We start from the raw sequence: 19,700 nt of genomic DNA on the forward strand, positions 1-19,700 counted from the left end.
TATTATAACTTAAAAATGAATAATTCTGTTATGTTTTGTTTACAGGTCATGTCTTGACTGCATTGGTAAAAATGCTATAATTTTAGAAAGTCAAATATCTTTATTACCTCCCAAACTTCTGCAACAAGTACTCAAAAAAATCACATTTTGGACTGCAGCTAACCACCGAGAAGAACAAAGAGCCCAAAAAGAAGAAACAGAAACTAAGTATCAGTGGATCAGTAACAATTAAGTTGTTATATACTTTATGTATTTAAGATGTTTAAAAATTTTAATCATAGTGTATATTTATTCCCCAAATTGGAGGCTTTATTTAGAAGATAAAATTTGCAGCAGAAATGCTATGTTAAAGTGATTACATGGAATGGGATATATGGGAGTGAGATGTTAATGGCAGATTAATTTATATTTCTAAAATAAATTCCTTATAAGCTGCAGAAAAAATATACTTTCTGAAAGTAAGTACAGTTGTAGGAGATTTTAACTCACTGTGTACTCATTACTGGAAAGATTATACAAATTTGAAGAGAATAAGAAGTTACCCAAGGACTTTAGAAATCTTTCAACATGATACATAGAAACACTACATATTCACTTTTAGAAAGAATAGATTCTTTCAAGTCACTTTAAAATTACCTGAAGCTTCTCATTAAATAACTCAGTTATTTAAATAACGTTTCCTACATTACTACTACAGCCGGCCAACATTATAAAATAGGCAAACACTGGTATGGTGTTAAGTGTGGAACACCTACCCTTTTACCACTCATTTAGTAAAATATTCTTAAGCATCGACATTATATCTGAAGTTTAAAATGTTAGAGCAAATATATTTCTCTCTTGAAATATATGTGTAATTTATAGTGAAAATTATAGTAGTTTGTAGTACCTCATTAAATTTTTGAGATATATTTTATATATATGTATTATATTTTCGATGTGTAAAGCTTCTATTTATGTATTGAAATAGTGTGTTTCCATTTTATTTATTATACAACCTATGTAGATTTACTATTTTCCCAGTTTTTTCAGTGTGAACTGTCATTAGAGTTGATTGTACAAACAATATTTCAGTGTAAGTTTTCATTTTTTCTTACTATTTTTAGGCTGAATAACAGATTTAGAAAATGAATATTGCAGGCAATATACATCTTAGAAGTAATTATTTTATTACAGTGAGCTTCAGTATCAGCATTTCATATTTAAGGGAAAACTATCAAAACCTATTAGATGATTATAGATGACATTGAGTGGAATGAACACTTTTTAAAATGGCTTCTGGATTATATGAATGCCTTCTCTAGCTTCTTAGAAAAGACTTCTGTTTTCAAGTGGACATTAAAAGTTGGATTAGCCCCTCAAAATACACACCAACGTTTAGGCTTCAAGAAAATGAAAATCTATTATCTATGGCACATGTAACTGGTGCTGTACTTATTTGACCTAATAGATTGTATTACTCTAAAAATTGTATGTCTTGAGGTAACCTCATAGTGGGAGTGGCAGAGAATTCTGATATTTAACTTGTTTCTATAACTTGGCTTAAACGAAGGCTCTCCTGCTATTAGGAGATACAGAAATTCTGGGAGCTGGCAAAGCCAGTTTTGAAGTTTGATAGCCAAGCTGTATTCATTCCTTACTTCTCAACAGCAGATGTCAGCTGTCAACTTTTGTGTTGTTGACCTCCACAGTATATAGGAGCCCAAGGCAATGACACTCTCATAACGTTAGCTCTGAACTGTCCCGTATGGGCTCTCTGTTTGAAAGAAGGTTCTAAAAGGTTTTATTCAGGTGGTTCATAAGATAGGTCTCCATTCTGGTTCTCAAGGAAAAAGAATTTCTGGCCACCTTTATTATGTTTCTCAGGATATTCTTCCAGTTGTCAGGAAGGGTTCTTTTTTTAGTACTATCATTTTTAGTATGACATAGTAAATAGCACATCAAAATTAGTGTACCTTTTTTTCCAAATAGTATTTTTGCACAAACATCTTTAAAAAATTATTAGCCTTTTGATAGAAGCTTAAAATATTCTTTAGAACTCCATACTGTCAGCACAGGCATAAACTGATGTTTTCACCAGTACCTTATTTATATTGTTATGTACATGTGAGAGAAAATAAACCTACTAAGACAGAGTAATTTTCAGGGTCGTATATAATGACAACTTAAAATTTTGATTGCAGAACATTTTTGAAGAAAAAGCAGTTTTAAAAGACAAATAATGCCCCCCTGTGCACCTTTTTTTGTGCCTATTTTTTCACTGTATGAATTTCGTTCTATTGGAATTTTCAGTTTGATAGTTACCATACAGCTGTAGCCACAGCAAGAACATTTTAAAAATCACCCTGTTATGGACTGAATGTTTGTGTTCCTGCCAAATTCATGTGTTGAAACCCTAATCCTCAATATGATGGCATTTGGAGGTGGGGTATTTGGGAGGTAATTAGATTTAGATAAGGACATGAGGGGAGAGATCCTATGATGGTATTATTGCCCTTGCAAGAAGAAGAAGAGAGCAGAGTTCTCACTCCCTGCCACGTGAGGATGCAATGGGATCACAGTCGTCTGCAAGCCAGAAAGAAGGCTCTCGCTAAGAACCCAATCACCTTGATCTTGGAATTCCCAGCCTCTAGAACCATGAGAATTAAATGTCTGTTGTTTAAGCCATCCATCCAGTCTATGGTATTTTGTTATAGCAACCTGAGCTAAGACACACCTAAAATCCATAGTTTACACTTGGGTTCACTCTTGATAGTGTATGTTCTATGGGTTTAGACAAATGGATAATAACATGTATCCACCATTATATTATCATATAAAGTTTCACTGCCCCCAAAATTTTGTTATTAACTATTGACTCAGTTTCTTTATTAGATATGGGGCTATTTGGGGGCGAGGGTGGAAATGGGTAAAGGGGAGGGGAAAGTGGGGACATCTATAATAGTGTAAATAATAAAAATAAAGTTAAAAAAAAGATATAGGCTTGTTTGAGTTTGGGCAGATTGTGTCTTTCAAGGAATTGGTTCATTTCACCTAGGTCATCAAATATGTGGGCATGGAGTTGTTCATGTTTGTTTATTATGCTTTGAATGTCCAGGGGATCTGTCATGATGGACCCTATTTCATTTCTGATATTAGTAATTTGTGTCTTCTCTCTTTTTGTCTTAGCCTGGCTAGAGGCTTATCAATTTTATTGATCTTTCCAAAAAAACACCTTTTGGTTTCATTGATTTTCTCTATTGGTTTCCTGCTTCAATTTCATTGATATTGCTCTAATTTTTCTTTTTTCCTGCTTGCTTTGGATTTAATTTGCTCTTCTATATCTAGTTTCCTAAAATGGAAACTTAAGATGACTGATTTTAGATCTTAATCTTTTCTAATATAAAAAGATGTCCCAAAAAAATGTACACACACTTTGAGTAATTATTAATTCCGATGGGTTAAATCTGAAAAGAAACATTGGAATTAATAATTATTCAAAGTGTGTATATATTTTTTGGGACACCCTACAGATTTCCCTCTAAGCACTGCTATCACCCATACTACAAATTTTGATAAGTTGTAAACATACAGGCAGTGGCTAGGGAAGGAGTTTCAGGCTATGAAAATTTTAGCGAGAAAAGCCCTTTGTTGTTCAAAGTATTTCTTCTAAATAGTGATTCCAGTTTGAAGATGGGAAGAGTGAGTAATAAAGCCCTCCACTCACCAAACTCACCCAAGCAGAGCCACCACTAGGTTAGGGATCTAAGGTGTGTTCTAGTCCGGCCCTGCTTCAGGTGAGGCATCAGCTTTATAGGAATTCTGAATTTGCTCTTGACCTAATTCAAATGTATCATAGAATGGAAAACTGTGTGTGAGCAGGATTCGCCTGACGGCAGCGGTGGGTTCTGAAACGCTTTTCGGGCGATTTTCCGAACTAAAGCTCTCGGCTGAGCCAGAGCGCGCGGGTGCGGGGCGCGGGGCCGCCTCCAGCAGCCTCGGGCGCCGCGATGGGCGCTCGGCAGCGGCGAGGCGCGTCCCCTCGGCCCCGAGGGAAACCCGAACCCGGGATGGCTTCCCGCAGAGGCTGAGACAGAAACACACCAGCTGGGCAATTTCACTACCCCTTTCCAGGCTGGGCAGCCTTCGAGGAGAACTCCTGGAAGAGCAAGTCCTTTTTTAAAAAGGATGTTTATTTTATTTTAATATATCTTCACGGATCTCAGCGAGAGGGAGAGAGAGAAGCATCAGTGACGAGAGAGTCGTCACTGACCGGCTGCCTCCCGCACGGCCCCGACTGGGCAGCAAGCCCGCAACCCGGGCCTGTGCCCGACCGGGAATCCCACCGCGAGCTCCAGGATCCTAGGCCGATGCTCAGCCGCGGGGCCGCGCCGGCCGGCCTCGGAAAGCGAGCCTGAGGCGGCCGGGGCCTCGCAGCGCGGGCGGGGAGGGCGCCGCGCGCGGGGAGGTCCTCGGGCGCGGCGCCAGGGCCCGGCCTCCGGCGGACGCCGAGCGCGGCGGGGGCGGGCGGACCGGCTCTGGGGCGCTGAGCGTTGGCCGCGCTTCCGGGGCCGACCGCGGCGTTAGCGGAACAGGCGGTTCCGGCCGCGGCGTAAACAAGAGCCGCGGTGGCGTGAGGAGGCTGGGGGCGGGGCGGACGGGCTGGAGCCTGGCCCCGGCCCTCGGCGGGCCCCCTTCCCGCCCCGTCCTCGCACCGCCCCGCCCGCGACCCCGGCCTCCGGGAGCCCGTCCTCGGAGGAGCTGGCCGGACGGAGCGCGGGCGGCGAGGCGGCGGCCTCGACGCCGTCCCTTTCGCCGCGGCTCATTTCTTTCTCCCGCCTCCTTTGTCTTTTCCCCGCTCTCGGCCGTGGGGATTGTGAGTGAACAAAAGTGCAGCCTCAAGATGGCTGATGGCAACGAGGATCTGCGGGCGGACGACTTGCCGGGGCCAGCCTACGAGAGCTGTGAGTCCATGGAGCTCGCCTGCCCCGCCGAGCGCAGCGGCCACGTAGCCGTCGGCGACGGGCGCCACATGTTCGTCTGGGGCGGCTACAAGGTCAGTGGTGGCCGGGCCGGCGGGCGGACCGGCGCGGCGCCTCCCGCGCCCCCACGTCGCGACTCTGCCCGCGGGTTTTGATTGTGCCCCCCCCCGTGGGAATCTCCCCAGGAGCGCCTGGACCGTCCCCGGGTCTCGCCGGCCTCCTGCTCCCGCGGCCGGCTCTCCCCGCCCCGCCCCGCCGCGCGCCCCCGCGTCTGCTTGACCTCGGGCCGTTATTTTGGGCGAAGGCACGTTGGGCGCCGCCCGAGGACCTGCCGTGTTTTTATTTAAAAGTTGGGGTGTGTGTAAGAGGCGACGGTGTGTGGAGCCGAGGTCATGGGGCCCACCGGTACCGTTGGCCACCTGCGGGGTGACAGGTGTAGGAAAACCCCTGGAAGGCCGCAAGGCCGCAGGAATCATCGCCTGGCTTAACCTTCCCGCCCGTCCCCTGATCAGCTCCACCTGTGCAGATGCCGTCCCTCTGTTGTTCGAACGTTTTAGAGCTGTTTTCCTTTTGGTTCCAGCTGAGAAACGGCTGAAAATTCTCAGAAGAAACTTCTATTAAAATTAATGGAAAAGCTCTGCTGGTAACCAAAAGTGTCAACAATTCCTCGACACCTTCAACCCCCAATGATAAATAATGTAATTAGTCACCAGTGAAGAGCCAGTTAGTTGCATTTCTTCTGTTTCTGCCTGGGGAATCCCAGCCCGCGTTAAACCTTGCCCACTAGTTCTCCTGCTCTTTAGAACTTCCCAGTAACACTCCACATTCTAGAATTGTCTCATTTCATTTGTTCAGTTGGCTCTAATGCATTCCTACCAAAAACATTCTTTTTAGTCCCTTTTGGCCTTAGCCGGGCCGGTGTGTCTCAGTTGGTTGAGCAACCTCCTGTGCACGGAAAGGTCGCTGGTTCATTCTCTGTCGTGGCACATGCCCAGGTTTCAGGTTCTGTCCCCTGTTGGGGTGCATATGGCAGGCAACCAATCCATGTTTCTCTCTTGCATGGATGTCTCTCCCTCCCCCTCTCTCCACCTTCCTCTCTAAAAATCAATAAAAACATTGGGAAAAAAAAAATGATCTCCTCCGTCTCCCATTTCCTTGAAATCTTGTCCACTACATCTGTGCCTTTGATGACTTGTTTTGTGACTCTGGCAGTACATTTCTGTTCATGATAGTTGATCTGATCATAGTTGACCGCTTTTGAGATGGGTCAAAAGATAGATGGGATAAAGTGCTGTAGCTATCCTGATTAATTAATGTAGTTTAATCACAAAAGTATTTTTTTTGCCAATCCTAACTTGTGCTTTCCTCAGCCTCCAATGAGTACGTGTTTAGAGGGTACTTGTTAAGAGGAAGGGGGTAGGTATGTGGGGACCCTTACTGAAATGTAATTCCCAAGGAGAAAAGTAAACCTGTTGATCAATCATACTTAAGTCTAAACTACTTTATTCAAAATTCTGTAAAAATCAGAAGCAGTGAGGGAATGGGACTTTCCTTTGGGTGTGTGTGTGTGGGCTTGCCAGGGTGGAAGATTTCTGATGCTGTTTTTGAGGTAGTGGATACTGAGGACTGAGGCAGGGTGGAGAGGCATGATCAGTGAACTAAGTGGGTGGTTCAAAAACAGGCTATCCACATTTTGGCGAGAGTAGGCACAGGACGCCTTTGGAGATTGTTTTGAAGGCAATAAACCCTAGCTTCTCACACAGTAGTCAGTTTCCCCCCCTAGGCCAAGTGATTTGCTCAGGGTTGGTCAGCCTGCTGTCTTCTAGCCTTTCCCTTTGAAAGTGGTGGAAGGAAAAGCAAAATGTTTACATGGCCAGGTGCTCTATTCTTGTGTAATACTCCAGCTTATTAGACTCTGACACCCATTCTCAGTGAACTGCAATTGGTTACTGTATGTTGACATTATTCAGAAAGGGGCCAGTGAGGTTCAAAGGATGGAGAGATCAGGCAGCACTTGAAGTTGCCAATTCAAGGAAAGGAAGCAAAATCCTGGTTCTACCATCACTTGCTAAGTAACCTGGGGCAAATCACCTCCCCGAAAAACCTGTTTTCTTAAAATACCAACTACTTTTAAGGGTTGTTGTGAGAGTTAAATAATCCAATCCATGGGTAGCACTCAGCTAGCTCTAGCATGTGGTATGCTCAGTCTGTTAAGAATTATTACCTGAAGGAAATAGAGCAGAACAAGGAACTTAAAATATTGCATAAGGACTTAATATTTGCATATTTGCAGTGCTACCCTCTCCGCATCTTGGTAGAGAATGAATGGGTCAAAAGAAACAACGGCTAGAAAACTATGTATCACGTGCCAATGTGGGTAAGGAATTAAAGGTAGATCTTTTTTTTTTTTTTTTTTTTAATATATCTTTATTGATTTCAGAGAGAGGAAGGGAGAGGGAGAGAGAGAGAAACGTCTGTCAATGATGAGAGTCATTGATTGGCTGCCTCCTGCAGGCCCACTACTGGGGATGGAGCCTGCAATGCAGGCGTGTTCCCTGACCAGGAATCAAACCTTGACCTCCTGGATCATAGGTCAATGCTCAACCGCTGAGCCATGCCAGCCAGGCCAAGGCAGACCTTTAATCTGCTGACCATGGCACAGGTAATCTCTCCTGAAGTCATGCAACTGACCTTTGGTGCATGGTTTCTTCAGGATAAAGTGGCCTTGGAGATTTCCTGGTGATCTCTTAACTTCCTGCACCATTACAAATGCTCTATCAAAAATATGAAATAAGAGCTGTCTATAGTAAGCATTACCTTGAGTATGTGGCATGAGGTGGGGAGGATTGTGCATTTGATGGACTTGTCAGACTGATTTAATTTTTCATTAACTCTCAGTATCTCAAATAAGATAGATATGAGAAATATACAGTAGTGCCTCTTTATAATACCAATTATTTTTTATATTTGCAATTTTCTTTTTGGTTCTTAGAGTAATCAAGTCAGAGGATTATATGACTTTTATCTGCCTAGAGAAGAACTATGGATCTACAACATGGAGACTGGAAGATGGTAACTGGATTTATAAGGGGGACTAAAACATTCAAATAATGTTGCAAACAAAAAGAAACCTATAAAATCCATTCTAATTAATAAAAAATTTTAAAGATGCTAAGCTATCTATATGTTCTGAAAGCAGTGTTGTGCTAGTTTGGCCTGGTTGTTAAGCTTAGATGCTTTTTAGCATCTCTTCAGTAGTAGCAGTAATTACTAAATGTTTTTATGACCCTTGAAGAAATTTCTGTTCAGGGCTCCATAAAGTATCATAGTGTTATTAAAATAGAAGTACAGGCTTCAGATCCTGGAATGGAAATAAAATAAAAGTTCCACGTAGTATTTTTCAAGATGTTATGTGGTATCTTGAATGCGAAAAATTATAGATTGTATGTACTAGAAATAAAGGTAGTATACTATTTTAATGAGCTCTAACATTAAAATTTCCGTGAAATAGTATGTTTTGTTTAAAAAACAAAACTAACTTAAATTTGCCTTCCAGGGATATTCTCAGAGGATCTTTTGCTAGTCTTATAACAGTGGTATTCAAGAGTATGTCAGTGGCAGGATTAATGTGATTCTCAAAAGGCTGTCTTAGCCATGTTTGAAGATTTATAAAGTAGTCTTTCCCCGTGGTCTGCATTGTGAGAACTTGTGCTTTACATATACTACATGTTATAGATCTCAGAACTGGAATAGTTCTCCCCCTTGATTTAAGAGTTAAACATAAGAGGATTATTTCTGTACATGGCTAATCAGTGTTTTCTGAGCTGTTTGCCAATCTTTTTCTAGAGAATGGGAAATTTATAATAAATTTATAGTATAATAAATTGATAATAAATTTATATATTCATTTCATATGGAATTCTACTTTTTTTTACATATATTTTTTAAATCAGCCCCATAATTTAAAAAAATAAGCCTACTAAAATGTAAAACCTTGATATAAAGTGATATTGTGAGAAGACCGTGAATGACCTATTAATATTTTGAATCTTCTATTTCTTAATTAATTTTGATTCAGCTTCATTTTTATTAGATTCAGAATGTGTTAAACATGCAAAAGCACTCGGAGCAGTGCCTGGCCTATAGTAAGTACTACTTAGGTGCCTGTAGTAGTACGTAAGGTCTGAATGAGATTCATTTGAATGGCTAAAGGTGACTGAATAAAGAACACCGATTGAATTAATCTGTCAGGACTAGGACGCTGGAAATTTTTCTGGCTCACTCAAGAACAAAAACAAAATAACCACTTATGGCCATGTAAATAAAAAAGCAAACAGTTTAGTTTAAAAAACAAAATGGTGTGCTCCTAGAATAATGTGACACTGAGGCTTTTAGAAGCTCTCATTCTGCGTATGTGCAGGACCAGCTGTCATAGCCTGTGGAATGAAGAGGAAAGAGCTCATTCTTTGAATAAATTTTAGAGCTAAATGAGATCCTAGATATGATCTCTAGTCAGCCTATTTATTTTCCCCCCTTTATTGTGGGACTAGAAGAAAAATAAAAATATTTTTGCGTTTCCCTTTTGGGAGGCTTATTTACATTGCTTTTCCCCCCCTCAGGAGAAAAATTAACACTGAAGGTGATGTTCCTCCTTCTATGTCAGGAAGCTGTGCTGTGTGTGTAGACAGGGTGCTGTACTTGTTTGGAGGACACCATTCAAGAGGCAATACAAATAAGGTTAGTGTTTCTAAGGATTACGGTTCAAGGCAGTTTTACTCTTTTTTAGACAGCTTTACACTTCTGTGGTTAGCCCACAATTATTCCTGTCCCAGTTAAAAAATATGTATACTGGATTTTGGTATTGTGCATTTCAGAATTTTGTCTACCAGTTTGTATTTACCTAAGCCTTTTATAAAATCAACTTTGGTTGGTAACCTGTGTGCAGTAACTTCCTGTGTTGTTTTTGTGTTCTTTGCAGCTAATTGTTTGTTCTTTTAGAAACCTGGAGTGTTAGATGAATAACAGTAAATTAGATGAAAACGAGGTAATCATTGAGGGGCAGGGTAAAAAATAACAGGCCACCACTCAGAAAGCCATAAGGACAAATTAACGGTGACAAAATTTTATATACTAACATTCCTATGATCTGGCACCATGAGATACTGTCATTCAAACTTTGTTCATGTTTTTCCCAAACAGGAAAAAGATGATCAGTTGTTCTCTCAGGCCAGTAGAGACAGATGAAGTCAGTCAGAAAGGAACATATGATATAGGTAGACTCTTATAAATTCATTTATTTGGCAACTTAAGAGGGCACCTTATATGCTGAGCACTTGGTTAGACATTGGAGACTCAGAGATGAATGATGCATACAGTCCTTGCGTCTTGCAGCTCATTCTAGAAGGGACACATGTAATAAGTAAATGATTTCAGTAGCTTAGGTCCAGATACACACAGAGCCTGGCTCGTAGTAATAGCTCAGTAATATTGTTGAATCTGTAGGATGAACAGAAAAAGTAGTCTTCACCCAAGAGGTGATGCTTTAATTGAATAATACAGTTAGAAGGGGTAGCCAAGATACAGGTATTGAGATGCAGAGGTGTAAGCAAATATGTTGTTCATGGAAATGCCAAGTAGCCCAGTAAGATGGAGCATATGGCTGAGGTGGTTTCAAACTGCTCCTAGCAATTCTAGGACTCCTGTGGGAGGAGCATAATGGTGTTCAGTGTTTCCAGACTGCTCCTTCTGCCACCATTTTAACAAGTGTAGCACCATTTTTGTTTTTATATGTTAAGCTTTTACTTAAAGATTTTGTTTGAAGAAAGGGTTCTGTGCCTAAAAGATCTTGTGAGGCACTGCTATAGGCTGTAGTTGAGCCATGTATTTCTCAGGGCCAAAGGGAGAAAAATAATTTTGTGCAAGGAGGAAGCTTGGGAGAGAGAAGCTGTGGCTTTTAGGGGCGGGAAGAGAAATGTTAGTCACTAAAGTAGCAAGTGGCTAGGGTTGAGTTTAAGTTTGATCAAAAGGAAGCTTAGGAGTGTTAAGTAAAAAAAAAAAAAGTATATATAGTGGTCAGATTTATTCAAGCACCTGGATGTGAACCCTTAAAGATAGACCGATACTTAATCTTTTAAGATTTGTCCTTAGCTCCTAAAGTAGACACGTGTTTGTTAAATTGAATTTGGAGGTGTAATTGCTGAGTCTGATTTTTTGGTAATATCCTGATACCCATAAATTACATCAGTACAACTTTGAGTGCCTATCTAAAGCACAGAATGTAAACCAATATACTTCTATTCCTTCTCCAAAAGTGTGGCTGTGAAAAAAAATTAGCTGAACTAAACAGGATGGTTAGTGACTTAGGTAATTTATATTCTGGCACAAGTTCCTTATCTAGACTCAGTAACAGTTTTATAGATGGGCAGCCAGTCTGTGGTCATACTTTTAGTAAGTACTGAATTAGATGACATTCTTACTATAAATCACAGCAAAATTAAATACCAAGGTTGAATTTCTTTCACATAACCAGATCTAACTGAAATCATTGCTTCTGACAGTTCTACATGCTGGATTTAAGGTGTACAGACAGAGTATTACAGTGGGAAAGAATTGATTGCCAAGGAATTCCTCCGTCATCAAAGGACAAACTTGGTGTCTGGGTGTATAAAAACAGGTAAGTTACCAGCAGCACTACAGGTTTGGGTTTTTATGTGGAAAGTGGTTGGCCTTCAAATACCTCTTTTTAAAAAAAATATTATCTTTATTGATTTCAGAGAGAGGAAGAGAGGGGTGGGGAGAGAGAGAAACATCAACGATGGGAAAGTCGTCATTGATTGGCTGCCTCCTGCACGCCCCTGACTGGGGATCCAGCCTGCAACCCAGGCTTGTGCCCTGACTGGGAATCAGACCTCGATCTCCTGGATCCTAGGTCATTGCGCAACGGCTAAGCCACACTTGGACAGGCACCTTCAAATGTCTTTAGCTGATAACCACTGTAACTGTAGAACGAATGAGGATTAAGTGAATTAATACATCAAAGCATTTAACATAGCACCTGAGACATATTTGCCATTATTATATGAGTATTTGCATATACTCAATGGTGCCTTTGCAACTCATGTAACAAAGGAGAAAAATCTCTTGTATCCTAACCTATGGATATTTGAATTTTCAGTGTCTTGTTTTTTTTATTTAATAGGTTAATATTTTTTGGAGGGTATGGATATTTACCTGAAGATAAAGTATTGGGAACTTTTGAATTTGATGAAACATCTTTTTGGGTAAGTGAAGTTTCATATTTGCATATGGCCTACTTAGTATGTTGAAATAATACATTTTGTTTGGTAGTAGTATTGTTCATTTTGCTTTGTTAATAAATCAGACCAAGGCTGTATAATTTTGCAAACACTCTTTGTAAAGTAATTGTAAAATAACTCAGAGATTCTTACTATTTTCTGTAGAATTCAAGTCATCCAAGAGGATGGAATGATCATGTACATATTTTAGACACTGAAACATTTATCTGGAGCCAGCCTATAACTACTGTGAGTTACTGAAGAATAATGGATTATGAAAGCAAGACTGTTTAGAGAAGGGAAGTTGGGAGGTGGTGTAAGATCAACAGTTCATTCTTCTTGTTTTCTGGAGAGAGCCACAGCTTTTATTCTTCAAGGACTCTAGAACTCAGAAAACTTTGATGAATGTATAGACCAACCCAGCATCCATTATCTAATAGATGTTGAGTGGTATTATTTGTAATTAAATGACCTAGCACTATATTGGAATTTAAGTTACTTAAATATCAGTTTCTTTCTCCTCTGATACAGATGTGATACAATGTCCTAGCTTTTATTTTAAAAGATAAAAATAAATCAGGTATTCTATTTATTAACTAGCCTATTCAGTGATACACCTCAAAAATATAAAATTAAAATTCTGTTTTGGTAGTCAGCCTTTAGTACTGCTGTTGACTAGAAGTCTGCACTTCAGCTCAAAAGCTCAAGTGCCTTGCATATTCTTATGTGGAAAGTGGTTTGTCATTCAAGTATCCTTAACCTAAACCATTGTTACTGTAGAACGTGTGAGGATTAAGTGAATTAATACATCAGAGCACGTAACATAGCACCTGAGACATGTTAGCCATTTTTATATGAGTATTTTTGTATACTGAAGACTCTTTTTGGTATTTATCAAAAGTTCACTTATTAAATTGTTTATATGACTTTAATAGGGTAAAGCACCTTCACCTCGTGCTGCTCATGCCTGTGCAACTGTTGGAAACAAAGGCTTTGTGTTTGGAGGCAGATATCGAGTGAGTATGTGAACAGTTTCGATGACTTGCTTTGAATTATTCAAAATGGTAATTAATTATTCTTTTTTAGGATGCTAGAATGAATGATCTTCACTATCTTAATCTGGATACATGGGAGTGGAATGAATTGTAGGTATCATGCTAGATAATTATTTAGAAAAGTTTTTCAAAAAAATTTCAATGGCTTTTTCCCTTATGTACTTGCTTAAATTTTCTGTAACTATGAATTTAAGTAAACATGATCATTGGATCCTAAAAGGAGGAATTTTACTTTATTTTTTATTTCCAGTTCCCATTAACTATGTGCCTGGCACATAGTATGTGCTCCATATTTGTTGAAAAGGTCTAAAGTTGACTGTCGAAGAAAATAGTTCATTCCAAAACATGTAGTTAATACCAAAAAGCCTTTTAAATTTAAAGTCTCTTTTTCTTTAATTCCTTTTAAGTTTTAAAAGAAAACCTCAATATTTCTCTGCTTTTAGGTGTCAGTGTTGTAACTTAGCTATTGTTTTCAGAATTCCACAAGGTATATGCCCAGTTGGCCGATCTTGGCACTCACTAACACCAGTTTCTTCAGATCATCTCTTTCTCTTTGGAGGATTTACCACTGATAAACAGCCACTAAGTAAGTCCTTTAAAAATATGATGAGAAATCATTATATATCATTCATATATAATGATATAGTTGGAAAAAATTAGTCTGTTTTAGATGTGTCAGGGCTATAGGGTTGGTCAGAAGGTTTGCTATTCATTTTGATCCTATAACATATCCCTATTAATTGTTTTCATACGATGACATACATCTATTCTGTAAAGAAATGACCTGGAACACTTAAAAGCTTTGCCAAAGGGCTGTAACACACAAGGGCTTATTTGGTTAAAAGCAGAGGAAAAAAAGGAAATATACTTTCTGTATCTACTCACAATCTTGGTTTATTATTTTTCTTGCTAAAGCTGTGCCCTTTAAATATCAATGGCACATTGGTAGAATAATGTACTTCAAAGTTCTTTTTTCTGTTTCAATCAGGTGATGCCTGGACTTACTGCATCAGTAAAAATGAATGGATACAGTTTAATCATCCCTACATTGACAAACCAAGGTATGAACTATTTAAAAAGGTAATTCTTATACTATATATATGAGGTCCATAGATGTGTACAAGACAGACAGATTGAGGAAACTTTGGCTGCATTAAATCCATCATTCTTCAAATAAATATCCTAACATTCACTAAGGTTTAACATCATACCTTTCGAAAGAAAAAAAATGTTACGTTAGTATCAGTTGCTTTCTTTTCCATCATCTCTATATGAAAAACAGGACTGGATTTTTATTTTTCCTTTTTCTTTTGTTTATCATAAAATTACTGATATAGTTAACATTTATAATCAAGCTCTTTACCCAAGTGAACTGAACTGCATCTAGGTTTGTCATTAAAAAGAAGAAAAAGGAACTGGAAAGAATTACAAAACCTTAATGTATATGGGGAAAAAAATCAAGGTCTTTCAATTAGATGTTCAGTAGCACTGCGTAACAGAGAGTAAGAAGTCAGATCATCAAATCAGAAGAGCCTATTAAACAGTTATTTTTGTTAACCTCAAAATGAAATGTTACAAAGACTGAAAAGAAAATGATAGTCAAAATAGGTGTTCAAAGCACATTTAGATCTGTCAGGCTGCATTTTTTCCTAAGCCTCTAACCTAAGTACAGTCAGGCCACTAGACTTCATTAGGCACAAGTATTCTTTCCATAGAATTATCAGGCTTTCAGATGCTTCGTTTCCTCAGGCAGACTCAGCATCCCTCAGATGATTTGTGTAAGGCTAACTGGCCCTGCCTATGAAAAGAGTAAGAGGCCATGTACCACTCATCTCCCTTAAGATTTTTATTGCTAACAGAAACCTAGAGAACAGTTATTGCCAACAGAAACCTAGAGTTTGTTCATTTCAAACCCCTTGTTGCATATTAGGTCTGGACCAGAGAAATGCTAACATCCAGATAAAATAGACATTGATTTTTCTAGCTTTGGCTACTTTTCTTTAAGATGATTGCTTCTCACTGTGATGTTTTGGTCTGAGCTAAAGAACTCTAGTCTTTATTTCATCAGTCTATTCTGTAGTGTAAGTGATCAGTTTGGTGTTTTTGGCGACTTCAGACTCAAGCTTTTTTTTAAAATGTAGATTATGGCATACAGCTTGTTCCAGTGACGAAGGAGAAGTAATTGTTTTTGGTGGGTGTGCCAATAACCTTCTTGTCCATCACAGAGCTGTAAGTATACTACCTTACGTAAAGGACACTTCATCATAATGCTGAAACTTACTTGTGAAGTACTTGATATTTAATGTGTTCTTCTAACCTATTTTTCAGGCACACAGTAATGAAGTACTCATATTTTCAGTTCAACCAAAATCTCTTGTAAGGTAACGTTTTACTTGGAACTTAAGAGTATTTCAAATTGTATTTCTTAACACTTTAAAATAGTGCTCTTGAAAAACTAGTTTTATGGACAGTTTAAGGGCACCAACAAGCTTTTTCATGTACCCAGCTAACCAGTACCTATGAAAATCTTTAAAAGAAATGGTTTCTTTTTTATTTTAATAGCTCATCAAGTAAGGGTACTTCTAAACAGTAAAGTGAAATTATTTTTCTTTTTCCTTATTCTTTCAGGCTAAGCTTGGAAGCAGTCATTTGCTTTAAGGAAATGTTAGCCAACTCGTGGAACTGCCTTCCAAAACACTTACTTCACAGTGTTCATCAGAGGTTTGGTAGTAACAACACTTCTGGGTCTTAAGGCTTCATAGATAATGCCTCGGATCACCCTGCATGGACAGCAATTCTGTGAACATCAGAGTGGCATCATTTGTATAGTTATTTGCAATGTGTAGTTTTGCAGCTTTTTGGTTTTAATGTGCATGTGAATGGCCTAGAGAACCTATTTTTGTGTCCAAAGTTTACAATAAATGTATTTAACACCAGTAATTGTTTTCTTTTAAAACAGGAAAATTAATACTTGGGCTTTTTACCCCAGGGAATGGTTATTATATTTCTTTTTGGTAACTTCAAGATATCTGTAGAAACATTATACTAATTATTCTTACCACTTAAAATGAAGTGGGTTTTTTTCCTTTTATTGAGCGTATTGGGGTGACACTGGTTAACAAAATTACAGGCTTCAGGTGCACAGTTCCACAACACATCATCTGTACACTGTATTGTGTGTGCACCACCCCAATTGACGTTATCTTTTTTTAATTAATATTATAAAGTTTTTTTAAACATGAATTTCAAATGGAAAAATTTTCTTAATAGGACTGATAAAACTGTTAAAAGGAATTTTGGAAGGACCAAAAGCTGTTTAGTACTTTAACCTTGAACACTTTGATAAAGGATCTGGAGAAAATGGTCATGCTCACTATAGGCAGCTGTTGTCTGATCATTTAAAAAATAACAGTTTTATAGCTCATAAAAGTGGAAATAAGGTATGACTTTATTCTCCATCCTGTTAGGAGACAGAAGAAAGCTGGGTTTGGAGTCTTTACTGGCAACCTTAAAAGTGCATTTCTAACATTATAGGTTAAGATGCCACCGATACTTACTAGAGGTGGAAAATAAAATGGTACAGAACTGAATGAGATTACAAGAAAGAGAGAAGGGTGAAAAGTGAGGGTGTATAAATGCATCAACACCAGTTTCTTCAAGGTGTTATTCCTTAAGCTTAGTCACGGGAATTATTTATATATTAAATCTGGTCTAATGTACTTTATAAGTAAAGGTGGAAGGAAACTTAATCCTTCAATACTTGGGGTTTTCAAGAGTTAATCCTAAATGTTTAACTGTCCCCAAACACCACCACCTCCAGAAAAAACACACCAAAAAAACCACGTGATTGGCCTGTGAGTAACAGATATATTAGACATCATATACAGTAGACTACCAAGTCAGTAGTCTAAGCAACTGAGCCACTTCACTATTCCATTTCTTTACAACACGAAATAAATACTTAATATTAACTTCCCAAATTTCAAGAAAATGTAAAATAACTACAGATGTACACAATTAGCATTTAACTGTCCAGAAATATTTTAGGAAATCCTATCACAGACAGTGTCTCCTCTCTGTAAAACTGGAATAAAACAAGAGTAACTCCTTTTGGCAAATATAGCAAGGCAATGTTTAGTTCATTTTTAAAAGCAGAAGTCTTGTTACATGGTGTTTTCATCTTTGAATTTCCAAAATGCTATAAAATTGGCTCTTCTCATATATTTTAGGATTTCATTTCAGCTATTTCTTCTTTACATTCAGAAGATTGGGTGCAGAAACTTTCACTTTGCCAGGAATGTTTCTTGATAAATCTGTGTCCTACAAAAGAGAATTGAATATCTTCACATTCTATATGGATAATCATATTTTTTATGACAATTATGTATCCTCTGCTATCAAAAGAAAGGCATTTCTAAAATTTACCTGAAATGATTTTACTTATTTTATACTGCTTCTAGGAAGCATTTTCTACCAAAAGAATGGCTACAGCTTGCATCTACTACATAAAGAACAAAAAAAATAGCAAATAACTGCTGACATTTTCAGAATGTTCTTCAATCTTCAGAAAGTTCAAGAGGAATACTTTACCTTTACGCTGCGGAATAAGTCTTTTTCTCTTGCTGTCGCTTCTTTGGAATGCATGAAACTATTCAAGGCTGTTTTTGCAGCTGTAAATAGAAATTAGAAGAATCTACTTCTGTTCAGTCAAGAAATGTTTAAAATCATAATTCAAAAAAAATTTTTAAATACCTTTTCCCTTTTTCTGAACTCCAGGAGTAAGTTTCACTTTGTATCTTTAAAAAGAAATTGTATGTGTTAGTAAACAGAGATTACAAACAATTCATAAATCACTGCTGTGCCAGCTGTTTTGGGTGAAGTGGTGATGACTTACTTATAGTTTGTCATGGTGGTGTAAGGGGCACATATTGGAACAGCAAACAGTAGTAGATCTTCAGGATGTGGCTGCCCTGTTAAAGAGTCAAAGAGATTTTCCTAAAAAGGGAAAACAAACAATTATTAAAGTAATTTACATCATCTCTAAAAAAGAAAACCTCTAAAACCTGTCAAATTAGTATCTCAACATTTTTATCCTTTTCTGACTGATGTTGCCGTAAGCTCTGCTTTATAGCTCTGGAGAGTTTAAGACCAAGGGTGTTTAAATATATATACTTTACTACTTATAATTTTTGCCTAGCAATAATGAGAAATGAGAACAATGATTTGCAAAAAGGCACTTGTAATCCAAGTAAGAGAAAGGGAGAAAAAACTTGCGGATTTCTAGAGTTGCAGAAAACTATGGATTAAAATGAAGCACAACAATGACCACAAATAGATTTAAATCCATTGCATGGAAATGGCACTGATACTTTGGCTGGACCAATGGTTCTCAAATGGGTTTTGCCCCCAGACCACACTGGGCAATGTCTGGAGACATTTTTGGTTGTCACGACTAGGGGAGAGGAGTGGGTGTGGGGCAGGAATAGAGTGCTACTGGCATCTAGTGGGTAGAGACTAAGGATGGGACAGCTACTCAGAACAAAGAATTATCCATCCCCAAATATTCATAGTGCTGAAACTGAGAACTTTTGGGATAGAATAGCCTTCCCTCTTACCTTTTCTTAAGGAGAACTCCTAGGGTTTAGAGTTTCCCATTTGGTGGCTGCCTATAAGACTGCCCATATTTATTTGACAACATGAGTCAATTTAGAGTCAAAATGCTTGGTGCTAAAGTAGTGTTACTACATGCCATGAACTTTTCTAAATGCTTTACGTATATTACCTTAGTTCTCAAAACAGCTTTCTCCTGGTAGGGACAATTATAATCCCTATTCTTCATATGAGGGAACAGGCACAAAGAATAATGTTTCCAAGGTTGCAATTATATATAGCAAAGTCGGGATTCAAACCCAGAATGTTTGACTCTAGAGCCTTGCCTTAGCCTTTTCTGTTTTAATTAGTAGTTAGGAATTGTGTCAAACGTTCTGGGAGCTGGAATGCAGTAAGAGTGTTATGGTAAGGACTCAGACACAAAATCATACCTCGTTTCCCTGTAGATCCAGATCTTGCTCTTCCTGTTCCAAACAAAATTTGAAAAGTCAGCTATAACTTAAATTGAAATTCCACACCATTAAAAACTATGAGGAGAAAAAAAATAATGATTTCACAAGACTGGCACATCTAATCCATAGGATAAGGACCCCAAGACTCTGAATTAATTTGTGTCTTACTATTTCAGAAAACAATGCCATTCAAAGAAAAAGGATTGTACTCTGATGTTTAAAGAACTTTCCCATAAAGCAGCAATTTTCAACCTTTTCCATCTCATGGCACACAAACTAATTCTGCCTGGCTGGGCGTGGCTCAGCGGTTGAGCGTCGACCTAGGAT

General features: G+C 38.5%; 3 protein-coding genes across 6 annotated transcripts in view; 2 read left to right on the forward strand and 1 right to left on the reverse strand.

Moving 5' to 3' along the window:
• KLHDC1 (kelch domain containing 1) overlaps positions 1-2,139 on the forward strand; it is a 54,800-nt gene extending 52,661 nt beyond the window's left edge. For both annotated transcript variants that reach the window (XM_081158925.1, XM_081158924.1), the window contains one exon: positions 46-2,139. In XM_081158925.1, the coding sequence (XP_081015051.1) occupies positions 46-232 (187 nt within the window). In that variant the 3' untranslated portion in view covers positions 233-2,139. The remainder of the gene's footprint in view (positions 1-45) is intronic.
• Positions 2,140-4,598: 2,459 nt separating this feature from the next.
• KLHDC2 (kelch domain containing 2) lies at positions 4,599-16,247 on the forward strand. Of its 3 annotated transcripts, none has more exons than XM_081128204.1 (13): positions 4,599-5,035; positions 7,954-8,033; positions 9,581-9,698; positions 11,519-11,634; positions 12,160-12,241; positions 12,422-12,505; positions 13,192-13,272; positions 13,343-13,401; positions 13,788-13,897; positions 14,300-14,372; positions 15,453-15,540; positions 15,640-15,692; positions 15,940-16,247. In XM_081128204.1, the coding sequence occupies exons 1-13, from the start codon at positions 4,883-4,885 to the stop codon at positions 16,061-16,063; spliced, it is 1,221 nt and encodes a 406-aa protein (XP_080984330.1). In that variant the 5' UTR covers positions 4,599-4,882; the 3' UTR covers positions 16,064-16,247. The 3 variants fall into 3 exon arrangements, with proteins under 3 accessions (XP_080984330.1, XP_080984329.1, XP_080984328.1); XM_081128203.1 differs by having other exon boundaries at positions 4,624-5,035; positions 9,625-9,698; XM_081128202.1 differs by lacking the exon at positions 12,422-12,505 and having other exon boundaries at positions 4,630-5,035.
• Positions 16,248-16,410: 163 nt separating this feature from the next.
• The window catches only part of NEMF (nuclear export mediator factor), a 59,213-nt gene continuing 55,923 nt past the window's right edge, over positions 16,411-19,700 (reverse strand). The window contains exons 29-33 of the mRNA XM_081128190.1: positions 19,353-19,385; positions 18,206-18,306; positions 18,064-18,107; positions 17,902-17,981; positions 16,411-17,631 (exon numbers count right to left, since the gene is read on the reverse strand). Of these exons, the coding sequence (XP_080984316.1) occupies positions 17,554-17,631; positions 17,902-17,981; positions 18,064-18,107; positions 18,206-18,306; positions 19,353-19,385 (336 nt within the window). The 3' untranslated portion in view covers positions 16,411-17,553. The remainder of the gene's footprint in view (positions 17,632-17,901; positions 17,982-18,063; positions 18,108-18,205; positions 18,307-19,352; positions 19,386-19,700) is intronic.

The sequence above is a fragment of the Miniopterus schreibersii genome (genome assembly GCF_964146895.1).
Source record: "Miniopterus schreibersii genome assembly, chromosome: 1".
NCBI lineage: Eukaryota > Metazoa > Chordata > Mammalia > Chiroptera > Miniopteridae > Miniopterus > Miniopterus schreibersii.

Coding starts and splice junctions, on each gene's coding strand:
- KLHDC2 (XM_081128204.1), top strand. CDS start 4,883: ATGGCTGATGGCAACGAGGATCTGCGGGCGGACGACTTGCCGGGGCCA. Junction 11,635..12,159: donor GTCTGGGTGTATAAAAACAG/GTAAGTTACCAG, acceptor TTTATTTAATAG/GTTAATATTTTTTGGAGGGT. Junction 15,541..15,639: donor TTCTTGTCCATCACAGAGCT/GTAAGTATACTA, acceptor CCTATTTTTCAG/GCACACAGTAATGAAGTACT.